At 35.9% G+C, this 19,837-nt stretch overlaps 1 protein-coding gene across 6 annotated transcripts in view; it reads left to right on the top strand.

The window, feature by feature from the left end:
• The window catches only part of ntng1a (netrin g1a), a 204,991-nt gene that overhangs the window by 171,484 nt on the left and 13,670 nt on the right, over window positions 1–19,837 (top strand). For 3 of the 6 annotated variants that reach the window (XM_059327477.1, XM_059327480.1, XM_059327478.1), the window contains exons 6-7: window positions 3,078–3,245; window positions 11,055–11,189. The exons of 2 other annotated variants lie outside the window; for them this stretch is intronic. In XM_059327477.1, coding sequence (XP_059183460.1) covers window positions 3,078–3,245; window positions 11,055–11,189 — 303 coding nt within the window. The remainder of the gene's footprint in view (window positions 1–3,077; window positions 3,246–11,054; window positions 11,190–19,837) is intronic. One more of the 6 variants, XM_059327481.1, reaches the window with a different exon arrangement.

Raw genomic sequence — 19,837 nt, 5'->3', positions numbered from 1 at the left:
TCATGTTTTTTTGTTTTGTTTGTTTGTTTCTTCTTTTAATTTGTCTAGTAGCTCCTCAGGTTGCATTGTCCACTGCCCCTTCTGTCCACGTTGCAAACAGCAAGCGAGGTAGGAGCTGGAATTCATACATTAATGCCCCCCAGAAGTCTGCTCACTGTCTGATCTGATGTTTCTGTTTAACTGGAAGCCCCCTAACCCTTGCAGCACTAACCCAATGCTCCATATCTCCAGCTCAGTTCTGGACTGATGCCTTTCACTGTACAGGGCACATTGAGGATTCATCCGTCTATGGAATTGTTTCTAAACACTATAAAAGTCCCTTGGAATCATATCTTTTTCAGTGCAAATAAAGAGAGTGCTTGAGACTACAACTATTTTTGGGAAACGTGTTTCCGAGACTCGAGACTTTTTATTCCCCGTGCGTGCATGATTTATGACCTTAGCCTATTTCTGGAAAGGAGAGATTATTTGTCTTCTGAGAGTCTGACTGTTAGAGTGAAGCATCTAATGTAGAAGATCTTATCTTACACTCGGACTAATAGTCAGGCGGCTTAGCTAAATAAAGGGGACACGCCGGACAAAAGCACCACATTTTTTCCACATGCTCTCTATCACCATAGGTTTCAATTTTTGGTAGGAGCCACTTCACCAAGATTGCGGATCGGAGATGGCAGCCATATAAAGTCTATGAGAAATGCTATATCTTCCAAGCCACTTAGAAGGTCAATCTTGGTGTCAAAATATACATTTTCTGGGGTCAAGAAATCATTTAAAGCTATTGAGAATATCACTAGATGATTATTTGATCAAATAGATATGTTCATTTTCACCCAGACTGGTAGGTCTTCAAATGCTGCAGCAGGGAATCCTGAGTTGAAAATGTTTGGAATCTATGTTCCATTAGCATAGCATTAGGATTAGCTGCCATGTACACTGCTCAAACAAATCAAGGTAAAGCTTTCATCTCATGTCAGATCTTGCTCAACAAATTATTTACAGTGAGTCATCTAGTGATATTCTCAGTAGCTTTAAATGATTCTTTGACCCAGAAAATGTAGATTTTGACACCAAGATTGACCTTCCAAGTGGCTTGGAAGATTTATTGTTTCTCATAGACTTTATATGGCTGCCATCTCCGATCCGCAATCTTGATGAAGTGGCTCCTACCAAAAATGGAAACCTATGGTGATAGAGAGCATGTGGAAAAATTGTGGACTATAAGACTCTCTCTGCTTCAGGTGAGAGTGGAGTCCTTCATTTCCAAGCCTCGTCTGGTTGTTAGTGTCCGGACAGAGAGACCTGACCTCAATACAGATCCTTAATAACCACAATCCCTTGGACCAAAGCCCCGTCCACCACCTCCCCCCCATCCTGGATCCGTGGGCTTTCTGTCCAAGCGGCTGCCAGCGAGGCTTAAGGGTCACATCTGTCTGGGCTGTGACACGTGGAGTCAGTGGTCACTCAGCATGGCGGACTGATCCTCAGCCGGAGAGAGGCGAGCCGGGGCTGCAGCCCTTTAGGCCGGGGCTGCCAGAGACTATCATAGACTGCAGCATGAGGTTTTACACTCCAGCTACAACTCCATATATCTAATTTAGCATGACATAACACTGCATGGCAGGCGGCGACACACTCTCTAGCAGTGCAACTCAGCATACACTCAAAAAAAGCAAACTGGGTGTCTGCTACCTTCTCCTTAGTCTAACATGTAGCTTCTACTAAATAAAATGATGTTTTGTGGTTGAACAGTTTTAAAACATGTAGTTTTAAAATGCAACACTTTAAAATTTACTAGAATGCTTTATGTTAAAACAACCTAGTTAAATTGCTGAATATAATAATCTGTTTAAAAATGATTTATTCCCTGAATAATTACTATTATGTTCATTTTCATATGATAAAGGTAATCTTTTAGGCTAAACCACTTCAACCTAACTTTGTTTTGTTGGCTCAGCACAATTAATTCATGTCCTGCACTATTTTAAAAAGTAGTTGTAACTACCCTATCAAATAAAGTAACTCTTAATAATGTCATACACGTTTAAATGGCCCAAGAAAATTATGTTAGTATGTTACAATTACCCTTACAAATCTAGTTGGACTGACCCCTGGTAATTAATTAACAGTAACCCAAACACATCATGTTGACCCGACATATTTATGTTTTGTTCACTCAACGACTTAATTAAAGCATTTTATTTAGGTGGAAATTATTTCCATAATTTTATTTCGTTCTGGGAACAAGTTATTTTTTTGATTGTACTTGCACTCAAAAAAATAACTTGTTCCCAGAACGTAGCACAACACAAAACATAATTTCATATAGTAGAAGCTACATGTTTTTTTAGGATTAGGTGACAGACACCCAGTTTGCTTTTTTTGAGTGTGACTGCTTTCAAAGACAGTATAAGTTAGGTTGTAACTAGCCTTTAAAAGCAGCTACCAAGCCAATTTCAAAATACTTCTTGGATGACTTAAAGGTTTCTCAAATGTGGAATTCATCATGCATGTGATTACAGAGGGTTGTGATATGAAGCACCAACCATAGAAAGTTTCATCTTCAAACCATATCGACCGTTCAGGACATTCAGCAGATCAATTAAACAACAATTTCAAAACTCCCCAACACCATTCCCTGAGTTGAAAAAGATCCATTTCATTCCTGGTTTGAGCTGCCGTTCGCTGTGTGGTGTTCCCCGCCCGGTGTGACCGTGTTTCTGTGTCATCATCTCGGAGCCTCCCTTTGCCTCGTGTTGTGCTGTGTTGACGTCATGTGACCTCTTCCAGTCCTACTAACGCCGTGCTTTCTTTATGTGATGTCTTCTAACTCTGGCTGAGACTAACCATGAGTGACCCTCCCCATCATCACTCTCCCAGCATCCCCTTTTCTCAAAACGCAGCCTTCATATTTAACCTTGCATGCCATTATTGTGCCTCGCTAAAAATGCTAACCCCACCGCCGCCGTAGCACTCGCAGCAACAAACAGCAACAATGCCAACACTCCCTACCGCGTCTCTCTCTCTCTCTCTCTTTCTTTCTTTTTCTCTCTTTCCTTCCTTCACACTCTCTTTGCAAGACTGTGAATGCTTCGGCCACTCCAACCGATGCAGCTACATCGAGCTGCTAAACACCGTCATTTGCGTGAGCTGTAAGCACAACACTAGGGGCCAGCACTGCCAGCTATGCAAGCTGGGCTACTACCGCAATACCTCTGCAGAACTGGATGATGAAAATGTTTGCATAGGTTAGTCCGCCACCCGGCCCCTCTCACTGCCTCTTCCCTGCTTTCACACAAACATTTTCTCCACCTTCACCTCCTCCTGTCTTTGACTTGTCACCAGAGAAAGTGTCACCTCTCATCTCTCACTGCTTCATCATCCACACACCCTTCTGCCTCCACGTCTTTCAGCAGGGTAGATACAGGAATCCTCAAGTTAATTTTAATACCTTTTTAAGCCTTTTTTTGCAAGACCTTCCCAATACTTTTTAATACCTCACCGCCACTTCAATATGTAACCATTTACATCAGTTATTAATTTTTTTATTGGCCTTATCCAGGCTAAAATGCTCCCAAACTTCCGAAGTTTTGGTACGCGTAGCTGTGTTGGACGCCGCCATTTCTGTGGACGTTACCGCTCGCGCTCGGCAGAGATTGTGTTATAAAAATTAGGTTTATACAGTGTTTCAGATGTTTTAATCCTACAATGAGTATGGGAGTCCCCATTGCTTACATGTCTTGTTTATACTTCTCTGATATGACTTTATTGCTGAGGCTGGCAGGGTGAGGTAAGGTTCAGGTTAAAGTATCAATAAAGGAAGTCTAGAACAGAGTGAGGATTAGAGACAGGTCAGAGGACATTTAGATTGGGGATATCCTGATTACTGATTAAGGGAACAAAGGAAAACGTCTAGATGCACTGTATGCAAATTGTCTGTTAACAATTTGCAAGGGTTAGGACAGCCCATTATCAATAATAGTATAAGAACCAACTGTTAGAGCTCCTCTGGGAGCCTTTTTCTCTGTAACCCCTCGTTGTGTGTTGCACTGTTAAACGCTCCTTCTTGTATAAGAATAATAAATTCTAATTCAACTTTACTACTCTGAATCCAATCTTCTTTATGGAAGGGTCACTCTAAAAAATTCCTATAACAGATTGTAATGAAGTGAGATGCCTCACTCTGTTGGAAAAACACGTCTGGCGACAATATTTCTATTATCGATTTTTGTTGACAACGTCGACGAATCATTGCAGCCCTACTCCGCAAACTTGCAATTGCCCATGACCGTTCATTCCAGCCTTCTCTTCCGTTTTCCGGGCGTCGCGTGACATAAGGTGCGTTCGTAATATGCACTGGGAGCGCCAGAGTGTGCTTCATGAATTTCGGAGTGCGCTCTCGGAGATTATTTCCGAATGCATCCACAAGAGAGTAGTTTTTTCATGTACCGGTTCATCTTTGTTTTTAAATGAAACAAATAAATTCACACACGCTTGCGATGTTTTCAGGACCCAAACTATTGGACAGTGAATTGAGAAAAAATACCTTCAAAATTTAAGACTTAGCAAAGTGGTGAAAATACTTTTTTAATACTTTTTAAGGGTCTTAATTTTCCCAAAATTGATTTATCACCTTTTAATACTTTTCAAGACCCTGCGGATACCCTGTTCAGTGGTCTCCACATCTTCCTGTTTTGTTTCTTCTGCTTTCGCACAATGGAGGAGTGTTTTATGGAAGATCATTCAGCTGTAGTCAGACACACACTGTCATAATGCTTGAGTGATTTTAAATCATTCCTTTCAGGCGCGGTTTCAATAACTGTAGACTGATTTGGGGTTAATATAGTGGCCCTTTTATTCTGAAACCCCATTCGTCTGACCATTAGAGTGAAAGCACTTTTTTCTGACCCAAAAACAATCAATTGTCTATTGCCCCAGGCTCACTGCTAAAAATTAAATATATAGAAATAACCCTTTAAGCCTAACAAACAGAAGTAATTATTATACAGAATCATCATTTTGTCACAATGTATTTCTACTTTAATCAGAACCAAACCTTATCCCTAATCCCAACCTGTAATCTGATTCATTTTATTAAGAGAAACACCACTCTCACGTGAGATAAACACATATTGACAGACAGACAAATAGTCTAGACGGAACAAGTCGGGAACTGGCCTACTTTACTTATTTCAAGGGTGGTGAATCAAAAAAAAAAAGGTTCCCAAGCGAAATTTTGAGTTTTTGACCTTCTCATTTGCATATCAAAATGGCGGACGTTGGGCGTTGGACCATTTCCCCTTAGTTTTTTTGTAAGTAGCCAATCAAAGATGAGGAAATTAAGTTTCTGGATCTATAGTCTAGGGTCAGAGCAAGGATATAGTGGAGGCTCAGTGTCATATATATATATATATATATATATGCAAAATACCAACTTTTAAGGTGAAATTAAGCATTATTTGTGTCATTTTTTTAAGGCAGACATAAATATTCAATCAATATCACTTTTAAATGTTCCAGTTGGTATTTTTATATATATATATATATGCATATATATATATATATATATATATGCATATATATATATGCATATATATATGCATAAAAAAGACACTGAGCCTCCACTATATCCTTGCTCTGACCCTAGACTATAGATCCAGAAACTTAATTTCCTCATCTTTGATTGCCTACTTACAAAAAAACTAAGGGGAAATGGTCCAACGACTGTGCAAGATGGGCAATTTGGTGGCCATTTGATACAAATTAGAAGGTCAAAAACTCAAAATTTCGCTTGGGAACCATTTTTTTTGGACTCAGCACCCTTGAGATATGTAAGGTAGGCCGGTTCCTGACTTGTACCCATAAATGCTCCTCACTTCTTATAGGAGGCCTTTATTCTGAAATCCGTCTAGACTAAAACCCACAACATGAACACAACACCCTTAAGGTCATCTACATTCTGCATAATAATTAGCTACGTACTTGATTTTGTTAGGACTATAGGGTTACAGTGTGTATATTCAGAGCAACAAATGGACTTTCAGTCCTTTTTTGGACTATTGGGGTTTTGGAATAATAGACAGTAAGAACAATGACCAGTTCCTGGTACGGTATTACAGATATTTCTATTGATTTAGCATGTTATAGTTGGTTTTTAGCTGCTAGCTTGTATTTAATCATGTAGCACACTGGTTTCTAGCTAGCTTGTGTTTTTTAATGTAGTGCATTACAATTGATTTCGAGCAGCTAACTTGTACTTACTGATTTATTATGTTATAGTTGGTTTCTAGCTTCTAGTTTGTATTTATTAATCAATGTCCAGCAGTAGTTGCTAGCTGTTAGCTTGTATTTAAGGGTCATAAAGTGCTAAGCATTGATTCAAAGCTAAAATGATTGGATTTGCAGATAGATATAGAAGAATATAGCATGTGTACAAACTAATAGAAACACCTTAAACAGTCTTGTGTCAGTATGTTAAACATGAAGCTAGAATCAGCAGCAGGTTAGCGTAGCACAGACTGGAAACAGCTAGTCCAAAGGTGACAAATTCCACCTGCCAGCACCTTTCTCTTAACTAATTAACACGTTATATCTCCTTTGTTTAATTGGCCAAAAAAAAACATAATAGTAAAAGCGACACAGCAGTTCTTGGTTAGCTTTTTCCCATGTTTATGCTAATATTCACCAAAATGGTATTCTGAGGAATATCTGGTTTGCTATGAGTAATTCAAACAAACAATTTAATATCTTATAGTGTGATCACATCAGACAGAAAGTGAATTTTTGGTGCGCATATGAATTAAATTTGTACCATTCGCACTGTGCAATGTCAATGACATGTATCTTTTCAAGATGCTGTGTTGCAAAAAACCTTTTAGCTTTGAGACTTTCCTGCAAAGCGTCGCTTCGGTTGATCCCAACTCCATTCAAAAAACAAACAATTTAAAAGTTATTAGCTTGCCAGACCTAGCATAAAGCATAAATTCAGACTTTTTTCAAAATAGCATCATAATGTAGTTATTTCGTAGTATTTTTGTAGTTATTTTTCCATTAAAAAAACAAGCAATTTAGCAGTTCTAGGTTAGCTATTTCCCATGTTTATGCTAATATTCACCAAAATGGTATTCTGAGGAACGACAGTATATCATTTGTGAACATAGTACATGTCATTTTACTATTTAGCTTGTGATTTGCCTCATGCTTGTCTGAAAACATGCATTCAGTTTAATATGAGAAAAGATAAATGAAGGTTATGAGTAATTCAAAAAAATTAAACTAACAATTTAATATCTTATAGTGTGATCACATCAGACACAAAGTGAATTTTTGGTGCGCATATAACCTTTTAGCTTTGAGACTTTCCTGCAAAGCGTCGCTTCGGTTGATCCCAACTCCGTTCAAAAAACAAGCAATTTAAAAGTTATTAGCTTGCCAGACCTAGCATAAAGCATAAATTCAGACTTTTTTCAAAATAGCATCATAATGTAGTTATTTTTCCATTCAAAAAACAAGCAATTTAGCAGTTCTAGGTTAGCTGTTTCCCATGTTTGTGCTAATATTCACCAAAATGGTATTCTGAGGAACGACAGTATATCATTTGTGAACATAGCACATGTCATTTTACTATTTAGCTTGTGATTTACCTCATGCTTGTCTGAAAACATGCATTCAGTTTAATATGACTCACCTGTCAAAACAGTGTCCCCATTGTAGTGGATGTCAAAGTTAAAAGGCCGTTTTCATCTGGTGTTTCTGTTATTTTGTCCATGACCTTTATGCAGGCATTCATACACTGCATCATCTGTTTTTCCTACGTGTAAAATGTGTGAAAATTGCATTTCACGTAGTTCCTAAGGCATTAGTTTGGTTCCCTATTGGATTCTTTAGCTAGCATGTGGAGTGTGAGTTCTCGGCGCTCAGTGCCAGGTGCATTTGTGAGTCCTGAGGGGAGAGTCTGACAAGCAACAAGACTTCTGAGAGAAATGTCGCTGAGAAGTCACACCGCCAGTCAGAGGTGCCACGCAAGTGCATATGTCATATACATGAAATGGCCTCAAGAGTAGCAGCTGAAACCCGTCACAAGGCGTTAAGAGTCACCGAGGCGTTTCCGTGTGCCAGACTAGCCGTCACCCTGCCTCTCGCTCACTGACCCCCCCGTTTGTCACTCGCCGTCACCTTTCGCCTCGTGCCTGACCCCCGGACGCCACTCGGGTGCAGCCACGTGCAGCCAGCACCGCCACAGAAGGTGCAATGTGATGGTCAGGGACTGTCAAAATAGGTGTCAGTGACTGCAGAGTGCTCCAGTCGCTGTGGAAAAGCTGGAAGGTCAGTTGAGTGTAGGACACCAGAGACTTGACAGCCTGTTTTTTTAACCCTCTATGGTACGGTGTTGCCAGTGGTGGAAAGTAACTAAGTACATTTACTCAAGTACTGTACTTAACCCTATAAAGCCAAGTGTATCATATTTGATACATATGTTTTTGAGACCTCTACATCATCAGTGTGATATTTTCTTTTCCTGAAAAACCAGATTAATTACTCAATTGATGTTTAAAAAAACTGAGCAACAAATTTCACAAAAATACCAGATGTAACAAAAATGATTTGCTGGTTCCACTGGTGGATCTGTCATTGCTGCGTGAAAACTTCATATCAGCAGATGTATGATGTTGTTTTATATGGAAAAAAATATTTTGTATGTTTGAGGAAAATGTTAAAAGGAAAGTCAAAGTTTTATTTGGTTAAAAATATTAGGTTTTATGTGATTATGTTAGTTCAAGAAAAGCAAATTGTGAGCAACAAATTGCACAAAAAGACCTGATGTATCAAATATGATCCAAATTAAATTCATATATGAAAATTGATATTGAATTTTAAAAAAATGTTGCCGGTTATGTATATATAGGCTATATACATATATGCAAAATACCAACTTTTAAGGTGAAATTAAGCATTATTTGTGTCATTTTTTAAGGCCGACATAAATATTCAATCAATATCACTTTTAAATGTTCCAGTTGGTATTTTGCATATATATATATGTATGTATGTATATATATATATATATATATATATATATATATGCATAAAAAAGACACTGAGCCTCCACTATATCCTTGCTCTGACTCTAGACTATAGATCTAGAAACTTAATTTCCTCATCTTGATTGCCTACTTACAAAAAAACTAAGGGGAAATGGTCCAACGACTGTGCAAGATGGGCAATTTGGTGGCCATTTGATACAAATTAGAAGGTCAGAAACAAAAAATTTCGCTTGGGAACTCAGCACCCTTGAGATATGTAAAGGTATGTATAAGGTAGGCCGGTTCCCGACTTGTACCCATAAATGCTCCTCACTTCTTATAGGAGGCCTTTATTCTGAAATCCGTCTAGACTAGTAGGTGACCTTTATTTTTGATAGTTTCATCCACTTAGACTGTTGAAAACATTCATTTCAATGGGCCGTTGGTTCAATGGTTCAATGTTGCCTACAAGCAAAATTCAGACAAAAAACCAGTTGAAAAAGTTCCTTTTATAATGTTATTGAATTTAAAATGTTACGCATTGAAGCTACTGAATCTTTTACACATATTTAGTAAATAAATGATGTGGATGTGTGCACCAAAAACCTTCCCAAAAAAAATGACTATGAAATTTCTTCAGATTATGTTTATTTAGTCTATTTTAAGACAAAAAAACACTCCAAACATATTTTTCCTAACTGGCCTCATAATGCGTACCATAGAGGGTTAAAGATACTAAACTAGAATCTAATTGTGGCAAATGATCGTTCTCTTCTGCTAATGATAATGAGGCATTAGTAGTTTATGCCAAACAATATATATTTTTTAAATGAGAGAGAATTAAAGAACATATTACAACAATGCCCATTTCAATGTGCTATACTCTCATTCCTCTGAAACCTTAACATTCACTCTCTTTGTTTCTTGCATTATCCATCTAATATCATCTCCTCTTTCCATCTTCTTCTATCTCTACCTGTATGAATGACTCAGATTTTAGAAAAGCATGTGCAGATTAGCTCACTTTATTCATCCTTATTCAAAGCTACTGATAATGCTTTGCATATTTGCTCATTGCACGTTGTATAGCTATATAAATATAGTAAAATATTTCTAGAATGATACAAATATGCTGTAGTGAATACAAAGTGTTCATGCATCTAGCATAAGTCATTCTTTTCTCATTCTGTCTCCATTACAGTTGAAATGGTAGCATTTTTTCTGTATGAGTCTTTAAATCTATTGATATATTTTTTTTAAATAACAAAGGGTGACACTTTCTATGAAGACTACATCTATAGTGCATTCATAGTGAATTATAATGCTCATTATAATCAATCATAATGCATTATGACTGCACTCATAAACACATATAAAGCTTCATGATGCACTATATCAACAGTTATAAATATAGCTTATAATGACTTATAAATCCAAGTGTCTTATGAGTGCTCTTGACTGGTTATAAACTAAGTATAGCTAACCATGAAACATCATGATTAGCTATAATGCATTATAGATGCGTCTATATGAACCTCACTTTACTTAAAGCATACATTGATCATTTATTTATACTTATGGCATCCTATGAGTCCTTATAACAATTGATTGTTGAGGTGTGTGTATAGAGGGGTATGAGTAGTTGTAATGTATTATAAGCCTCATCAGTCAGCCTGTAGTTTATAACCAGTCAAGAGCACTCATAAGACACTTGGATTTATAAGTCATTATAAGCTATATTTATAACTGTTGATATAGTGCATCATGAAGCTTTATATGTGTTTATGAATGCAGTCATAATGCATTATGATTGATTATAATGAGCATTATAATTCACTATGAATGCGCTCATAATGCACTATAGATGTAGTCTTCATAGAAAGTATTACCTAACAAAGCGCCTTGTTATAATAGTCGAGTTTGACGAATGTGGTCCGATTGCGATGTGAAAAAAATCCTTAGACGTGTGCCGGGAAGTCAAAGCTACACCCTGTTTCCAGCCTGTGTGTGTGTGTGTGTGTCTTGTTTTTCCAGAGTGTAATTGTAATCCCTCTGGCTCAGTCAGTGTTCGCTGTAATGGCACAGGATTTTGTATATGTAAGGAGGGCACTACAGGGCCTAAGTGTCAGCAGTGTCTACCTGGATATTTGTGGGACGATGGCTGCAAATGTAAGTAGAACCACAAAACCTCCACACGAAGCTCCGACTGTTTCCTCCTCACCTCTAATATCTCTCTCTGCTATCTCTTTCTTCTTCCCTCTGTGTGATTCCTGAGCTTTGGCTGGAAGAATGTGCTGCACATGCTCAGAACTGGCCCAGACCTAACACATGACATAAGCTAACTCAATACACTAAGTCATCTGATTCACTAACTAGTGACGAACTAGTCAGGCGGCTTAGCTAAATAAAGGGGACACGCTGGACAAAAGCACCACATTTTTTCCACGTGCTCTCTATCACCATAGGTTTCAATTTTTGGAAGGAACTGGCCAATCCGAGATGGCACCCATATAAAGTCTATGAGAACCAATACATCTTCCAAGCCACTCAGAAGGTCAATCTTGGTGTCAAAATCTACATTTTCTGGGTCAAGGAATCATTTAAAGCTGTTGAGAATATCACTAGATGATTATTTGATCAAATAGATATGTTCATTTTCACCCAGACTGGTACACTGTAAAAAAAACCTTTGTAGAAATTACAGTAAAACACTGTCAAATTGCATCAGAAATAGGTTGTCAAATGAAACATTGTACATCACCGTAGTGAATACTTTTAATTACTGTAAATCAAAGAATATCATAAAACTTTAAATTCAACTGCCATAAACTGCAGAAAACACACAGTTTTAGTGTAAAAATATAAAATTTTGATGTAAAATGAATGGAGAAATACCATGATGACACAATTATCCTAAAAGTAATGGGATTATTTAGTATAAATTACAGTTTTTGCTGATATTTACATTTACATACGCTCACTGTATTTTTTACAGTGAAGTTCTGGCAACCAAAGCTGCCGGTATTTTACCGTAAATTAAACATTTTTTTACAGTGTAGGCAACTCGCTTCAAGTGCTGCAGCAGAGAATCCTGAGCTGAAAATGTTTGGAATCTAATAATTATGTAAATACATGGCGAAAATGAACAAATCTATTTTTTTTTAGATTAGATTAGATTCAACTTTATCGTCATTGAACAGAGTACAAGTACTAGGACAACGAAATGTAGTTTAGCATCTAACCAGAAGTGCAGAGTAGTAAAGTGCAGGGTATTTACATATGAACACAGAGTATAAATATAGTGCAGGTATGAATTGAATATGCTATAGGATATATACAGTTATAGAAATATATACAGTAGAGATATGTACAGTAAGCAGCAGTGCAGGTAGGTGAATGGATGGTAATAAATAGTCATAAATAGTCAAAAACATTCGTTAATGTGGGCAGATACAGGATTTGATCATCTAGTGATATTCTCAGTAGCTTTCAATTATTCTTTCACCCAGAAAATGTATATTTTGACACAAAGATTGACCTTCTAAGTGGCTTGGAAGATATATTGGTTCTCATAGATTTTATATGGCTGCCATCTCCGATCTGTGGCTCCTACCAAAAATTGAAACCTATAGTGATAGAGAGCATGTGGAAAAAATGTGGTGCTTTTGTCCGACGTGTCCCCTTTATTCCCAAATCTGGTCCTAAACCGCCGGACTAAAAATGCATTTCACAATTGCTGCGGCTGCGTTACAATGTAAAATCAGCAGGTTGCCACATAGAGAAAATAAGGCAACGGCATGGCAGGTTGCATGCTGCTCGGTAACTCAGTTATTCAGCCATGTCGCACACCAACAAAACAACAGCTGAGTCAATATTGACTGCTTGACAGGCTGCCTGTGATCTGTTTGAGTAGCCATCAGCCCCTCGCCAGTCCACACCAGGACAATGTCATCCAACACTAACATTTTCAAAGGAGAATGCAGGTCATTTTGAGTTCCAGCCCATTTATTTCTGTCTACCGTTTATATTTCCCCCGGTCATTTTTGCAAAAGCATGCCTTGTGTAGTCATTTGTTTTCAAATGTCACCAATTTTTCATTGTTTTTTTTCCAAGTCGAACTTTGGTGACAACTCTACAGGAGGTAGCCGTAATAAATAAAGTACACACCTCATGAGGAGAGATTTTAACTCTTTGAGATACAAAATCACCATTAAAAACTGTTTATGCTGCATTATTTTTTTGTCAGAGCCGGCCCAAGCCTCCATGGGGCCCTAAGCAGAATTCGATTTTGGGGCCCTCTATTTCTGCCAATAATATTAGTTGTTGATCATTCACACGCCTTCTATAAACTCATTGTGGCAAATAGATGGTATATTAATGTAAGTTTATTGTTACTTTACCATTAACAAACAATTAAATTATAATTATTAGTTTATTAATAGTTTTAGTTGCACTCATTATAACATTTTTAACACCATATTAAGTATGTTAATGATTTAGAAAAGATTCATATACATTTAAGAAATTGATTGAAAACATTTAAAGATTAAATATGTAGTAAATGGTTAATAATTGGCTTATAAACCATGTATAAACATAACTTAGTTGGTTATTGTAAAAAGGTATAAGAAGGTAAAAGAAGACAAATCACGTAAAGTTATTTTGATGACTACTGAAAAACAAAGGGGTTCCATAATTTAGTTTAAAGATTTCTCTGGTAAAAACACCATAACACATTCTATATAAGTGATATAATGTTGAACACATGCTGAGCTTTGGATCTAAACAGGTAAATCACAGGTTCAGATGTGAGTCCCTCAAATAATAGAGTTAAGTCCTTTTAGGAAATTGATTTTCTGTTGGGGTTGAACAATACAAAGAGAAATTCTTCACAGTTTTCTGCAGCATGATGGAAATAATAACAATACTTAACAACAGAAAGGTGTTTTAAAGTCAGGTGCATTATGATGAAAATTCAGTGTAAAATGAATAATATGTTTATTTTAACAGGTTCGTGACACAGATGGATGTTCATTAAAAATGCACTGTTTTTGACTAATATATTCAGTGTGTATATTGTGAATACTCTCTGTCAGCGCACGCATCTGTTTCTACAGAAAAGGTGGAGGTGAAGGGAAAAGCTCACATCACATGCTGCCATCATATGATAAATGCACATATAAACAGTGGAATAGTGATAATACTAAGCTGTACAACAGCAGTAATTAATTGTTTACAAGTAACAAGGAAAGAAAGAAAATAGAAAAAAAGTGTTTTTATGCGGGGCCGAGGGAAACAGATGGGAAGTCACATACAGCGAGGCAGAGCACAGAATGGATCAGTAGTTTTATTTGTCAGATTAGCTATGAAGCAGTGATTAGAAAATCAAACAAATATTATTGTGTGAAGTATTTGTATGTTCTCAACAACTTCTAAGCCTCAAACTTTCATTCTTCCTACAATGAGACTAAAGAGGTTTAAAGAAGTAATACTGCAACACTTGAAAGAGTAGAAATCCAACATGGGGACATTTTATTTACATGAAAGATATGTTTTCTTTTGTGATTTCATTTGGATTTAGCCTCGTGTTCCCATTTTTTTTAGTTAGTTTGTTTTTATTTCAGTTAGCTTTTTTTTTGTTTCAAAGGGAAGGTGTTTTCTGTGCTTTACATGTGTCATAGCAATAAGTAAAAGAAGAAGAATATATAGTGTCATTCTGGTCATTCTAGCAGTCTCTAAAGACGAAAGACCCGGCTGCATTGCATTCTGGTCAACTGAGTATTTCTGCCTTTATTATAGATTTCTCAATGTATTCTTGTTAATGTTTTAGTGACTAATATAATTACCTTATTACTTTGGGAGTTTGCATCACACTGGCCACAGGAAATGGTTTCTTTTTACTTTATTTATTGAGGTTTTTCCCAAAAAGTAATACACGATGAACACAACAACGAACATACAGTCATAAAACAAATACTTGAGTTAATAAAAAATAAAATAAAATAAATGGATTAATTAATAAATAATAATAATAAATTAAATTAAATTAAATCATATAATAATGAATAAATGAAATATTTAAAAAATAAATTAATTAATTAAAAAAAATAATAATAATTTTAAAAAATGGAGAGGAAATAAATAAACAACAATAAAACAATAATACACAATCATAATAATCATGAAAGTATACATAATTAAAATTAATTAATTAATTAAATAACAACAATAATAATAATGAAATTAAATTAAATGGACAGTTTATGGCAGAGTTATAAAACGTGGTCACCATCCTATTTCTCTCTCCCAATTAAGTCATTACCATAGTACTCTAGCTGTGGTACAAGATTCAAGCCATTCTGCAGGGGGAACAATGCCAGTGCTTAATTGTTCCCAGGCATTTGTATATTCATGTCATTAGGAAATGGTTTCTACAAAAAAGGGAACCCCCTAAAATAATGCCTGCCCAAGGAGCTTCTACTGCAGGGGTGTCAAACTCAAATACACAATGGGCCAAAATTTAAAACTTGAATAAAATCGCGGGCCAACATTGAACAAATAAACCTTTTAATATATACCAAACATGTTTTGCTTTAACATTAAATATGGAACCAGCAACGCTTATAAACATACAATATATAACTAAATAGTGCAGACATGCAAAATCAAATTTCAAATAAAAAACACATCAATGTCATTAATTTATTGAAATAAAAATTAAATAAAAATCGTATGCCTCTTTTCTATTTGCATCCTTCTGATTTAAATATCAAAATAAACTTTTTCAACAGGTTAATAAATTCTGCCTTTCTTTTCTCCATTTTTGGGAAGGGGTAGCTGGGAGACAGCTCTAGCTTGAGGTTGCTATGACGACTGTCACAGAGGAGCGTTTCTGGGTCCTGTCCTGATTGACGCGCCAAAACAACAGCAGGGCATTGTGGGATTTGTAGTATTAGCGGTAAATGTACCGTATAATACCGGCGGGTCAGCTTTTATAGTACAATAATAAGATAATAATTTGGTATTGCCTCGCGGGCCAAATAAAATTACACTGCAGGACAAATTTGGCCCGAGTTTGACACCCCTGTACTACTGAAATAGTTTGAAAACTTCTCTAAAATATATCAAAAACTTTTCAGTCTTGACCTCGCCTTGCTTCCTGCTGCTGCAGTATTTATGTGCATGGACAAGACTCGATCTGCATGCAGACTGAAGAATGCAATTAAAACTCAAATCTCTCGTCAAACACCTCACAGTCCCAGACAGGCACACCTAGTTCATCGCTCCCCTCTCTAAATATTATCACTCATATCAAAAGCAAACGCTACAAATCTTGTCATTTACTGCCTGTGCTGGCTCTGTTTACATGCCGAGATATGGTTAATGTGAGAGATTGAAGAGAGATAAAGGTGCAGAGCTTTTCAGAAGAATTCTTCCTACCCAGACTGAAAGATTCTTCCTCATCTTTAAAACACCTGCTGGTACTTTCTGAGCCCTCAGGTTTTGCTCTTTCTTCACACTGCCTTTAATCTCATTGACCCTGTTACACATCTTTGACAAACTTTCTACTGGTGTTTTAAAAAAAATCTACACTACTGGTCAAAAGTTTTAGAACACACCAACTTTTCCAGAATTCAATTGCAAATTATGCAGTTAAATGTCTCAGTGTACTCTGAAATTAATGCACATTTGCAACATTTAAAATTCTTTATTGAGCATGATAGTGTTTTGAAAGTAAAAAAAAGATTCAAAATCACATTTTATGTTGGACTAAAGGACAAAAAGAAGACACAAAATGACAAAAAAGGACACCAAAAGACACAAAATGACTAAAAAAAGACACAAAATGACCAAAAAAGACACCAAAAGACACAAAATGACTAAAAAAAGACACAAAATGACCAAAAAAGGACACCAAAAGACACAAAATGACTAAAAAAAGACACAAAATGACAAAAAAGGACACCAAAAGACACAAAATGACTAAAAAAAGACACAAAATGACCAAAAAAGGACACCAAAAGACACAAAATTACCAAAAAAAGAGACAAAATTACCAATAAAGACACAAAATGACTTACAAAGACATGAAAAGAATTCAAAAATGGACAAAATAGCCCAAGACTCCATAGAGTTAAGTTGTTAACCCATTTCTTGTTCCCTGAAAAAGGCCTACTTGTATAATTCTGAAATGTACATTATTTTTCAGTTTTGGTTAAGCTTACCTTTTTTTATTTACCTCTGGCAGTTCACCACTTACCTTTGGACCCTTTCAAGCTGTTCATTTGACTTGAACTGCTTGAATTTCAATAAAAAACTGGAAAAATTGGGCTGTTCTAAAACTTTTGACCGGTAGTGTATGTCTGTTACATTCTGGACTTTAGCATTGCTTGATTGGCAGCAAATAATGCGTTTGCCTGCAGGGGTCAGCCATTACCTGAACTCTACTTTGAAGTCAAGTGAACATGCTGCGCCGTGTTGAGCCTCATAGTTAATATTTAAAGTAGTGGCTCACCTTAAAATCATTCATCACTCCCAATATAAGAATAATAAACATCAAGCTCGCATGGGCTGCAGCCCCTCATTGGAAACTGCTAAAAATGGGTCGAAAATGACAACATTTTTATTTGTGGATAACTCGTTCCTGTCTGTTTTTCTGCTTTTAAAAGAAAATAGCAGTTTTTCACACTTAGTGTCTTTTCACGCCTTAGTGAACCGGTTCTAAATAGAGCTTCAATGCAACCTCAGGACATGAATAAACACAAATGCAATCCTACGGTTGAACTTGCGCAAGTAGCATAATTAATGTTTGGTGTGAGCACATTTAAAAGCACATAGTAAAAGAAGACAAATCAGAGTTATTTTGATGACTACTGAAAAACGGATGGGTTCCATAATTTAGTTTAAAGATTTCTCTGTGGTAAAAACACCATACCACATTCTATATAAGTGATATAATGTTGAACACATGCTGAGTTATGGATCTAAACAGGTAAATGTTGAGTTATGAAGCCATGGCACAGCCTCTTTATAGCCTCTTTATGTCAGCTTTTTTCTTCTGGAGATTGCACTTTAGAAGTCATCAAAGTGTTATTTGTGAAGGTTATGTTGCTGAGCAAAACCTAAGTATCATAAACTTTTGTTTGCCACAGAGCTTATTTTCTGCAAGAATCCAAAATCCATTGGAAAAGCGCCATTGGCTTTTTGTCAAAGGAAACCAGGGTGATGCTAACTTCTGGGTTGGCCTCTAAAAATACGCCCTCCCTGCAGCACTCCATTGCCTTCCAAATAGAAAAAGCCACCCTGACGCTGCCATCATTTTGCATATTTTATCAAACTAGCATTGCTTTAGCGTAGCTTGCAGGCCGCCTGTTGCACATGGTCGACCTTGGGCGGGTTTTACTTTGAAAGGTGTGCATACACAATGATGTCTTTGAGCATTTCCAGTGTTTTTTATGATGCATTTAGAGCACAGAAGGAATACAAACCACTTTGAAGAAAAAAACACAGCATGTTAGCAATTTATCATGAAAGCAAGGAGAGATAAGATGGACAAGATGAAAGGTCATTGTCTAATTAAAGCACCCTGATCATATCAAGGCCTCTTGGGGAAAACATGATGCTTTAATTAATTAATACATATCTGCTTCTTGTCATCCTGAAGGAGACGTCTTTATTTCAAGTTGAGCTGCCTCATCATGAAGAGAAAACCAAGTGAACGTTCAAAAAACAAGCAATTTAAAAGCTATTAGCTTGCCAGACCTAGCATAAAGCATAAATTCAGACTTTTTTTCAAAATAGCATCATAATGTAGTTATTTCTGCATTTTTTTTATATGTTAATAGCAATAAAATCACAAGAAAACATTTTTGGTAACACTTTACAATAACCATCATTTATAAATGGTAAACAGATAGTTTATTAATGTTTAATTATCATTTATAAACCGTATGTAGGCCATTTAGAATGGTAAATTCATAATTTATTACTGCTTAACTAACTAAATCATTTATAAATGGCAAATAGATGGTATATTAATGTAAGTTTATAGTTACTTTACCATTAACAAACAATTAAATTATAATTATTAGTTTATTAATAGTTTTAGTTGCACTCATTATAACATTTTTAACACCATATTAAGCATGTTAATGATTAAGAAAAGATTCATATACATTTAAGAAATTGATTGAAAACATTTAAAGATTAAATATGTAGTAAATGGTTAATAATTGGTAGCAGCTGTGGTTGCCAGAACTTTACCGTAATAAATACGGTGCAACTTTTTTTTATATTACAGTAAAAATATATTGGCACTGTTTATTTCACGTTTAAGATTTAAGCCATTTTATTCAAATTTGTACTCTATCATCAAAAGAAACGCTATTTTGCCATATAATTGACAAGAAAATACTTCATAAATGAAAACGCATAAATGAAAGATTTTACCTTTAAATATTACAGTATATTTTTGTTAGAGATATGGTGTTTAGTTCATTCAACAGTGAGAAAATGTATTTTTTTACAAAAGATAAATGCAAAAATTACAGTGGTGGCTTGTATATATACATTTTACAGTGTATTTAACAGTGGAGTAATGTATTTTTTTTTTTAAAAACTGTAAAAAATACTGTTTTGGCTGATATATACATTTACAGTGTTTCATTGTTACTGAAACTGAATTAACTAATTTATCATTTTACGTTTTTTACTGCCATGGTTTAGCAGTTTTTCACCGTAAAATCTACAGACATTTTTTACAGTGTACTTTAGTCTCTGTTGAGTGGTAGAATCGGTCATGAAATTGATATGTCAGT

Source organism: Centropristis striata, chromosome 23 (assembly GCF_030273125.1).
Source record: "Centropristis striata isolate RG_2023a ecotype Rhode Island chromosome 23, C.striata_1.0, whole genome shotgun sequence".
In the NCBI taxonomy this organism is placed as follows: domain Eukaryota; kingdom Metazoa; phylum Chordata; class Actinopteri; order Perciformes; family Serranidae; genus Centropristis; species Centropristis striata.
The sequence above is the reverse complement of the archived record's forward strand: the minus strand, read 5'-3'. Positions and strand labels throughout refer to the sequence as shown.